Source organism: Condylura cristata, unplaced genomic scaffold (assembly GCF_000260355.1).
Source record: "Condylura cristata isolate star-nosed mole 26May11 unplaced genomic scaffold, ConCri1.0 scaffold00004, whole genome shotgun sequence".
In the NCBI taxonomy this organism is placed as follows: domain Eukaryota; kingdom Metazoa; phylum Chordata; class Mammalia; order Eulipotyphla; family Talpidae; genus Condylura; species Condylura cristata.
In genome coordinates this window covers 16892381-16904078 of record NW_004567105.1, presented here as the reverse complement: position 1 = coordinate 16904078, position 11698 = coordinate 16892381, and the positions used below count along the sequence as shown (strand labels likewise).

At 33.5% G+C, this 11698-nt stretch overlaps 1 protein-coding gene across 1 annotated transcript in view; it reads right to left on the bottom strand.

The window, feature by feature from the left end:
* The window catches only part of EEA1 (early endosome antigen 1), a 93737-nt gene that overhangs the window by 35836 nt on the left and 46203 nt on the right, over window positions 1-11698 (bottom strand). The window contains exon 11 of the mRNA XM_012735139.1: window positions 10160-10276. Coding sequence (XP_012590593.1) covers window positions 10160-10276 — 117 coding nt within the window. The remainder of the gene's footprint in view (window positions 1-10159; window positions 10277-11698) is intronic.

Below are 11698 nucleotides of genomic sequence, written 5' to 3'. Positions count from 1 at the left end.
AAAACTCTTAACAAGATGGGAATATAAATAGTCTACCTCGGTCCTCCCTGGTAGTGCCGCGGGTTAAAGCGCAGCACTGAGAAGCTAAAGCCACTTCCTCATGAGTTTGATTCCCGCCTGCCCAGGAGGTGACCACATGGCGTGGCAGACCTCTCCTGACCTGCCCGCTGCTCCCCTCAGCAGTGTACTTATTTGATCTGCCTGTTCTGCTCCCCACTCTGTCTCTGGTGAATCCTCTCACCGTCCACATCTCTGGCCTGTACCCCAATTCTATATGAATAAAATAAAATTTAAAAAAAAATTTTTCAAATAAAAAAGACAATAAAAATGAACATAACTGGGAGCCCTTAAAACCTTTTTTTAAAAGAAAAGGCAAGCTAAAACAAAAAACAAAATGGCAATGAGCACTTATATCTCAATAAATATATGAAATATAAATTGTCTGAACTCATCAGTCAAAAGATGAAGACTGGTTGAGTATGTTTCTAAACAAAATCAAATCTTCTGTTTACAAGAAACTCACCTTACCAAAACAATAAAAACAGGCACAGACTTAGAGTTAAAGGTTGAAAAAGAGTTAAAAAAAAAAAAACCAAAAGACAGCAACAACAACAACAACAAAAAAAAACAGGAGCAGCTCTTATTTATATCTGATCAAATAGACTTCCAATTAAGAAAACTAATAAAAGATAATGAAGAACACAATATTATGATTAGGGATATAATACAACAAGAAGGACAAATATTTATAATAAATTGCACCAAATGACGGAGTACAAATATACATAATGACAGAAGTAGAGATTGGTAACAACACAATACTACCACTGGGCTTTAATACCCCACTTAACAGCAATGTATGCATCAAAACACAAAGCATAAATAATATGAAGCTAGACCAAATAGTTCTAACAGATAGCTACAAAACAGTCCACCCAAAAACCACCACATGGAACACTTTCAAGAAAAGACCCGATCCTGGTACACAAGTCAATGTCAAATTACAAACATCAAATTATACCTAGTACTTCCTCTGACTATAGTGACATAAAAATAGAAATTAACTATAAAGGGGAAATAAAAAAAAGTTATGATGGAGACTAAGCAACAAGTTGCTTAAAGCAATTGGATAAAAGAAAAAAATTAAAACAAAAATTCAAAAATATCTTAAGACAACAAAAATGATGATACAAGCTACCAGAATCTATGGAAAACAGCAAAAGTGGTATTAGAGCAGATTGTGACACAAACCCACATTAAGAAAAAACCCAAATAAAAAATATAATATCACAGCTAATGCAACTTGAGGAAGAGAAACATATAAGACATAAAGTTAGTAGAAGGAATAATAAAAACATGAGTAGGGGGGAAAAAAATGAAAGATATCAAAAAGATCATACCAAAAAAAAAAAATCAAGGAAACTAATGGCTGTTTCAAGAAGATAAACAAAAATAGATAAACCTCTAGCTAGAGTAATCAAACCAGAAAAGAAAAAAAATTAATGGACAAAAATCACAAATGAAAAAAAGGACTCACAACTGATAACACAGAAATACAAAATCCTAGGAGACTACTATAAACAGCTATTTGCAATAAATTTTATAACTTGAAGAAATGGATAAATTTCTAGATTAATATAGTCTACAAGGCTAACCTGGAACAAATAAATCATAAGCATGGGAACTGAAATAGTAATTAAATCTTCTGAAAAACAAAAGCCCAAACAGATAGTATTGCAAATGAACTCTATCAAACTTCTAAAAAAGAACTAATACCCACTTTGTCCAAAATGCTTTTCAAAAATACAAGAAGGGATGTTCCCTAATACATTTTATAGTAGAAATATTACCTTATGACCACAATTAAAGACAGCACAAGAAAAGAAAACTATAGACAAATATTCCTGATAAACATCGATGCAAAAATTTCAAAAAAATACTAGCAAGCTAAATTCAATAGTGTACCACAATTATTACACACCATGATCAAGTAAGCTTAGAGTGCAAGATTGTTTTAACACAGGTAAGTAAATCAATGTAATACACCATATCAACAAAAGCAAAGGAAAAAAATCATACCATAATCTCAATATATAAAGAGAAAGCATTTGATGGGATTCAGCACCCATTCATGATAAAAACTCTTAACAAGATGGGATAAGAAGGAACCTACCTCAAAATAATAAAGGCCTCATATCACAAGCCAACACCCAAAATAAAAAAAATTAAAAAAACTGGAAACTTTCCCCTTAAGATCAGGAACACAACAAGGATGCCCACTGTTACTTCTGTTTAACTTACTAGTAGAGATTTTGGCCAGAGCTATCAGACAAACACAGGAAATAATGGGAATTCAATCAGAAAAGAAGACGTGAAACTATCACTATTTTCAGACAATATGATATTACATATAGAAACCCCTAAGGACTACATCAAAAAGTTATTAGGAACAATAAATCAATACAGCAAAGCAGCAAATCAGCATACAAAAATCCTAGCCTGTTTACAATGAACAAGAATCAAAAGGAATTAAGAAAACAACTCCATTTATAATTACCTCAAAAAGAATTAAATATCTTAGAAGCAAGCTAACAAAGTAAAAGAACTTTACAACAAGAACCACAAGATGTCAAGATGTTACTAAAAGACTTAAATAGTGACATAAGGAGATAAAAGAATATCCCATCCTGCTGGCTGGGGAAAAGCAATATAATAAAATGACTACCCTGCCTAAAATAGCATGATCTCCATCAAAATCCAGCAATAATTTTTTAAAAAATGAATGAAAAAAGTGAAATTTATATGGAATCACAAAAGTACTCAAGAGACAAAAGCAACCCTAAGAAAAATGGAAAGAAATACAGGTATCATGTTACCTGACTTCAAACTTCACTAAGCAACAGTACTAAAAACAATACTGTATTGACACAAAAATAGATACAGGGTTGAGTGGAACAGAATAAAAAATTCCAAAATAAAAACATGTACATTACAACACCTATCTATAATAAAAAAGCTATCACCATAAAATGGGGAAAACACAGTATCTTTCATAAATGGCCCTGGGAAATTTGAGAAGTCACACACAAAAAAAGAGTTGGATTTTCACTAATACCATACACAAAAGTACAACTCCAAATAGATTAAAGACTTAGATATAAGACCTGCAACAACAAAGCATATAGGAAGATATTGGTGATAAGTTCTATAATATCAATAATAAAGACATTTTTGCTGACTTGACCCCTCTGGCATAGCAAGGGAATTGAAAACAAAACTAAACAATTAAGGTTACCTCAAATTAAAAAGTGAAAAAAAAAGACAGTGAAAGAAAATACAAGACATTTAAACAGACACCCTATTGAATAGGAAAAAATAGTTAAACAATATATAACAGATAAGATATATTTTAAGACCTCATATAATTCAACAGCAACAACAACAACAAAAAACTCAAATAACAGATTGGCAGGAGAAATGAACAGACAATTCACCAAAGAAGATATTCAGAAGACCAAAAGATATATGAAAAAACGTTTGTCATTTCTAATAAGATGCAGATTGAAACTATAATGAACTATCACACTCATGAGAATTGAACAATAAAGGGACAATTCTGTTGGAGACAATACAGAAAAAAAGGAACCTAATTACACTATTTGTAGGACTGTAAACTGGTACAACCATTATAGAAAATAATCTGAATTCACCCTTAAAAATTAAAAATGTAAATACCATATGACCTGGCAAACCCACTATTTGGCATATACCCATAGAATTAGAAATCATTAAAAAAAAATCCATATACCCCACAATGTTCACAGCAGTATGAATTACAAAAGCTAGGACATGGAAACAGTTTAAATGTCCAAGAAGGGACAAATGGATCAAGGAGATGTGGTATAGCCACACCTTGGAAATTTACATACCCATTAGGAAAAAGAAATGCAGCCATTTTCAACAAAATGGAGGGCGTTTGGTAGAATTATTTGCAGTAAAGTAAAAATGACAGAAATATAATGGGCATTTATGGAACAGACAAGGTGATAATATATAAAACCTTAAGAAAAAAACACTGGACTGGTGGTGCAGCAGGTTAAAGCACAGAACTAAGAAGCTAAAGCCACTTCCGCATGAGTTTGATCCCCACCCACGTGGCGTGGCAGACCTCTCCTGACCTGCCCACTGCTCCCCTTAGCAGTGTACTTCCTCAGTAGGCCTGTTCTGCTCCCCACTCTGTCTCTGGTGAATCCTCTCACCACCCCTGCACCTCTGGTCTGTACCCCAGTTCTGTATGAATAAATAAATGAATCTTTAACAAACAAACAAAAAACAGTGGCCATCATACATCTTGAGGCCTCTGAGGTAAAAGTAAGGTGAAACAAAAAGGAACAAGGGGACAGTGGTCAGAGAAAAAATATGTCATAATTGTTTAAGAAAAAGAATTACCAACAAAATTTTGACATAAAACAAAAGCACTAGTTACTTTAAGGGTTGTTACATAATTATAGTCTCCTTTCTATAAACAGAAATTATTTGAATAACACTATAATGATTCTGATTTGGGGCTTTGCAATTAAATAATGCACTTTAGCATAACAATATTATTCACTGATCTAGTGAGCCTGAGTCTACTAATTCCTATTTTTCCTATTATAATAAAGACCATTTCTTAGTTTACAAATTTCTTTCAAGGTACATAAAAATAATAATCTAAAAATATTGCTTGCCTTATATTATAATTCTAACACCAAAAAATTTTCACAACACAATTTAGATAACTCTATGAGTCAATTCATGCTCCCCAAAATACTACTTACTAGTATTTAAATTATGAAATGAATCTTATGCCTATCTCTTAACATAAGTAGCATTTAGGTAAACAAAAATTCTTCATTCCTAAATAGCCAGCATTCTTGTGATTTTTTCATCAATTACTCTCTCAAAATGTTTTCGTATAGAGACTATTATTCACTTGCCCAGGTAATTAAGATGAATGTAAAAATAATGTTTTTAAATGCCTGGTAATTTACTAAGCAATTTCAGGGACTTCATCTTAATTGTTCATCAAAATAGCTGGTGAAAAAGAACCAACTGAATTTCCAACATATCAAGAGTATTATTCTGCTCTCTCACATGTTCCCAGGCCTTTTACAAATTTAGCACTCAAAATGTATAAAATGTGCCTTGTAAAATGCTCACTTAACTAAAAAGTTATCTGCCACAGAAAACTTCCCTGATTTGCTAGGTACAGTACTAGGAAAACTTCTACTGTAGTACTGCCCAAAACCCATATCACAACACTGACCAAACAAAAACAAAAGCAAACATGCAGTAAGATGCTTACTCAAGGCAGACTATAACACCTAATAATTTACTTAACATTTATATGGGTCTTAAGCAATAAATGGATATGATAGAACTTCTTAGCAGAAGAGGAAACAATATCTGAGAAGCTGATTGTCACAACCAGTCAGTGGCAAAGCTGGGATTTAAACATGCCTTTGAGCAATGGACTTGTCCATATCAATATACTGCTTTGCCAAATTGCCAATACACAGCAATGTAGCTATTTGCTTTATCTGGTTCTTGTTTGGACCCGTAAGCACCTTAAAAACCAGAATTGCTGGAAAGATGAAAGCAATGGAAGGATGGAAGCAGAAATGTGAGACCCTCAAAATAACTCCGCCTATTACTATAACCTGTGTGATATAGTAGTTTTAAATAAGCATATAATTCTGTTCAGAATTTGGAAATGGTAAATAGAAGAATGATCTGACAAAATTTTTTCAATATTTTTTTGTCAATTATTTTTTTCAGTCAGAAACTAGACCAATACTGAAAATCTTGACATTAACACAAAAGCAACTGTTTTTCCATCCATCATATAATGTCATCTACCCTACCTGTGCTGCTTATGATCTACAAAGGTTGCCCACGGCATTTTCTATAATAGCCTTCAAAAGAACACATTCAGAGAGGTCCAAATTCAAAGCATTTTGCACATTACCACTGTGAACAATTACAGTTTATCAAAGACATGGGGTAAGGAGTGGAGGGAGCAAATAAGAAGGATAAAATAAAGCTGATGCATGTCTGAGCCTGCTTCGCAGGTAAGCAAATCCAAAACAACACTCTCAGGATAAAAAAAAAAAAAAAAAAAAAAAAAAAAAAAAAAGACTATAAAGCCTTATATTTATGTAAGGGTCATTTAAGGTTAGTAAAAGATCTTATTATTACCTAATTAAAACAATTCAAACTTGTCACATTAAACATAATTTTATTCTGTATATTGTAAAATGGATAAAAGTACTTCCTTTAGTACTGCATGTGTGTGAGAGTATATGCATATATATATATATATATATATATATATACACACACACACAAACATATATATATAATATATATATAATACATACAATCTAAGGTTTATTGAGTGACAATACATTTCAGGCTATCATTGTCAAAGCGTGTCTACATAACTTAGTGAACAAATGTTTTCCCCAAGACTAATATATACTACAAAGTCATGCTCAGGTAAGACTTTTAATGAATTTTAACATCACAGAGCACAAAAATTTCATGGATAAGGTTTCAAATTCTACCTATAACTAACTTTTGAGAAATTCATTCATACCCAGTTTCAGTATAACATCAAATAAAAATAGGTATAATCAGCTGAAAAGACTATTAAAATAGTCTTACCTGTCCAACTACCTGTGAGACTGAATTTCTTCATACACTTCAACTATGTAACAACAGATTAAGTGTAAAAGCAGATATGGAACCTACCTATCCTGCATTAAACTACACATAAAGGTGATTTGCAAAAATATGACAGCACAAATACAGCTGCTTTTTATAAGAAATGTTATTTATGGGGCCTCACTGGTGGCATAAGTCTCTTAGCACTGTGAAGCTACTGGTAGCCACTGCAGCATGAATTTGATCCCTGCCAGGAAGCTGACCCACACAGTATAGCAGACATCTCCAGTCTAGCCCATTGATCCCCTCAGCAGTGTATTTCAGTGGATCCACCTGTTCTGCTCTCCACTCTGTCTCAGGTGAATTCTCTCCCCTCCCACACCTCTGGGCCACACCCCAACTCATATGCATAAATAAATACTTTTTTAACTGTTATTTATGTATTTAATGCTTTGAATGAACAAATATTATTTCGAATTAATGTTTAACTTCTACAAGGAATTAGCCATAAATATAATGCCCCAAAATAAAAGTTCTTTGGAGCCCATAACAATTTGGAGAATGTAAAAGTCCTGAGAACAAAGAAGTTTGACAACTGTAGCCATAGTACAAGTAACAAACAGCCCTAAAATTGAGCAGCTTAAAATTATAACTATTATTTCACAGTTTCTAGGTTCAGGAAGCAGAAGCAGATTAGCAGGTTCCACCCCAGGGTCTTTCAGAAGGTAGACTGTGCACTGGGCTAGAATTGCAGTCTCTGAAGACTTGACCTAAGTTGGAGGTTAAGCTTGGTCACTTGGTTGTTAGTAGGAAGCTAAATAATTACAGCCAACTGCACACATTTCTTTTTTTCCCTTCTACCATGTCCTCCCCCCTTGATTGTCCCTTGCTCTACTTCAACAAAATATTAAATTCAAATTATTAAAGCAAAGTCAATGATTTTTATAACTACAAGAGTTTAATAGCTTCCTACTGCCACTCTATAGCAGTAGACATTAATCATACCCAAACTAAATACTACATGTTGCTCATCTATAAAGAAATGGAAAATACTAGCATTCAAAAAATATAGAATAAAGAACAAAGTTGGAGGTATCACACTGCCTATTTAAAACATTGATACAAAACAGATTCAAAACATTGATACAGGGTAATTCTGACATAAACACAAAGAACTAAATCAAAGAATAAGAATAGAGAGCCCAGAAATCTATGGTCAATGATTTTCTTTATATATATCACATACACACACACATACACACACACACATGAAAATATGTATTCTTCATTTTGAAGGTCAATGATTTTCAAAAGGGCACCAAGACTGTAAAATAGGGAAGGGGCAATCATTTCAACGAATGGTGCTGGCAAAACAAGATACTCACATGAAAAGAATGAAACTGGACCCCTACCTTATACTACAAAAAAATTAACTTAAAACTGATCAAAGATCTAAACCTAAAATTATAAACTCTTAGAAGAAACTATAAAGACAAAGCTCATGATACTGGATTAGCCAATGATTTCTGGGACCTAAGGCAAATAGCACAGGAAACAAAAATCAAAGCAATAAACTTTTGTGTCAGTTTTATTTTGGTTTAAATCAATAAAGAACAGCCACTTTATTACACATATCCACAACTCTATCAAATGTTTTATTTCCAATTTATAAGAATTCTGCATTTGGTCTTCATTCCCATTTCTTGAACAAAGATCCTAAAATCCTAAAACCCTTAGAATTTCCACAAGAAAGGAGTAATAAAGTTGTCTTTTGTTATTCACAAAAGTCCCTTTAAACCACCTCTAATTTTACTTATAAGATTGTTTTTAGATAGCCCCTAATAATGTAGGTTGCTGGCTGCCATGGAAACCAGCCAAGAGTATAGGATTAAAACATCCAGCACCATTGCTGACATTCGGGGTGGAAAAGAGGGGACTGAAAGTTGAATTAATCACCACTGGACAGTGATCAGAAATCACTTTGTGATGAGCCCTCCATAAAAATCCAAAGAACAGAGTTTGGGAAGATTCCACATGAACACATGGAGATTTGGACCACAAAAAGGAAGTTCCACACCCTTTCCCACATACATTTCCCTGTAACACCTCTTCCATCTGGCTGCTGCAGAATTATACTATGTTATAATAAACCAGTAATCTGGTACCCCTCTAGCAAATTAATTCTTTGTACCACTGAATTCTTTGTACCACTCTAGCAAATTAATCAAACCTGAGGAAGGAGTTGTGATAGCATCCCATTTGTAGCCTGTTAGTCAGAAATACAAACAGCAATTACAATTGTTATCTTAAATGGTAGTAGGATGACAGTTAAATTTTAGGACACCAAGCCCTGTTACAACACTGTTTGACTTGTGGAACACCCACACAACTAGTATCAGAAGTAGAGCAGTGATGGAGTGCTGACAGTAGAAGAGACACAGGAGTGTAACTATGTTACTTCTTTATAACAGGATACAGTCAACAGTGAAAAAGCAACACTCATGAATGAAAAAAAATCTGCAAATTATGTATTTGGTAAAAGTTTAACATCCAAAATCTATAAAGAACAACTGCAACTCAACAACAAAAAAAGTAAACTACCTGATATAACCAATAAAGCTTATGAAAAGATGTCTATGATACTGATTCACTGAGGAAATGCAAATCAAGCATGATAAAATACTGCCTTGCACCCATTAGGGTGGCTACTATTAAAAAGAAAGAAAAGGGAAGGAAGGGAGGAAAGAAGGAAGGAAAGAAATAGGAGACCGGAAGTAATTGTTAGTATAAGGAGAAATTGTGAACTCTTATACATTGTTGTTCAAAATATAAAAAGGATGCAGTCACTATGTAAAACATTATGGTTATTTTGTCAAAATACTGAAAAGAGAATTACCATGTAATTCAGCAATTTCATTTCTGCATTATGCACAAAGTAAAAGCAGAGTCTCAAAGTATTTGTATACCCATGTAGAGCAGCACTATTTAAACACCCCAAAGATAGAAACCTCCTAAATGTCCATAAACAGGTGAATGGATAATAATGATAACATACACAAAAGAGAATGTTATTCAGTCTTAGAAAGGAAATAAAGAGTGATACATGCTACAGCATGCATGTGCCTTGAGCACACATGAAATAAGGCAGAGACAAAAAGATAAATACTCGGGATTCCACTTAAAGAAGTTACCTAGAGTAGTAAATCAAAAAGTGATATGGTTGGAGGAAGGACAGAAAGTGAATGAGAAGCTGTCACTTCATGTGTATATAGGTTCAGTTTTGCAAGATGAAAAAGTTCTAGAGATTACTTACATAATTGTTAATATACTTAACACTTAAAAAAATTATAGTTAAGTCACACAGTACTACGCCAATATAAATAATATACAGAATTAAAATTTAAGCTATATAAAGTCAATTTACCAGTAAAGATAGTTTTAAAACTCTCACCTGATTTTTCTGTGTTAATTCATTAATTGAACTTTTAAGTTTTTGTAGTTCTTGCACATACACAGCAACTTCCTGAGGACCTTTGGCGAGTTCACTCCTTAGCTGGTTTATTGTAGTCTAAAAAAAAGTTAGAGCAAACTAAAGTAAAATGGAAATATCCAATGGTTTTAAGATTATACAGATTTTTGTCATTCCTATTATAAAATTTAAATAAACATAGTTTCAGCTTGCCTCTTTATCCTACCACCCTATTACCACCCATATCATTTTTGGTGAATTTAAAACTAGTTATTTTAAATTCACCAAAAGTGCCTTTCATTTATTTAATAATACAAGAATTGAAAAGTTGACAACCTACTATACGTATCTGAGGTAAGCATCTCCTCACTCCAAGTGTGAAGCTTTGGTGGAGTGTACCTGAAATATGCTTACATTTCCAAAATTATATGCTATATAAATGATTCATACATCATAAACTTTGAGAAAAAAATAAATCAGAACTGCATAAAAACACACCTGCACACTTGAACCCACTGACTTTGAAACTCTGTTCTTTATCCTCCAGAATTTAAAAAGGAAATGCAAGTTATGCCTTCACTTTCTCCCAATTTCTACAGCATATTCTTTTTATTTTAAAAACATGTTAAATGCAAACAGAGAACACAGACTTTTACCTTGGTGAATCACTTTTTAATGGAGCATATTTGTCCAAAGAAGTTACCAAATTAAAGTTGTATAAAGTTTCATTAATCTGAATCATATAGCTAAATATGAATTTGGCCTTAAAGAATTTTATCACTTTTTAAATTAAAGTTAACATCAATTATTAAAACAACAGTTTGATCATATAAAAAATAGTACTGTGACCTCCCTGGTGGCACAACAGGTTAGGACACAGCACTGCAAGTGAGCCGCAGCCACTTCAGTGCTAGTTCTATCCTAGCCCCCGGAGGTGATCCACATGGCATGGCAGACCTCTCCTGTCTCGCCTGCTGCTCCCCTCAGCAGTGTACTTCATCAGTCTGCCTGTTCTGATCCCCATTCTTTTTCTGGTGAATCCTCTCACCACCCCTGCACCTCTGGCCTGTACCCCAGTTCTGTATGCATAAGTAAATAAATCTTAAAAAAAAAAAAAGAAAAAAGATTTACTTTAAAAAAAAAATGTACTACACAGGTAAAAAGACATGGAAATATAAACTTCCTTTACATGAAAACATCAACCATTACAGAGAAACAAAGTATCGCTTTTAGGTTTGGTTTCCTGTAAGGGCTCTAATAAAAGAACTTTGTATTTCTAATATTGCTAATTGGTTTAACTTTTTACATTCCAAAATTATTTTCATTGTATATATTCTTCGATAGTAACAAATTTTATAATTAACAGATACTTTTAAAACATTTCTTAATAGAGGGACCTCCCTGGTGGCGCAGCGGGTTAAAGCACTGCACTGAGAATCTAAAGCTGCTTCCGCATGAGTTCAATTCCCGCCTGCCCCGGAGGAGACCACATGGCGAGGCAGACCTCTCCTGACCCGCCCG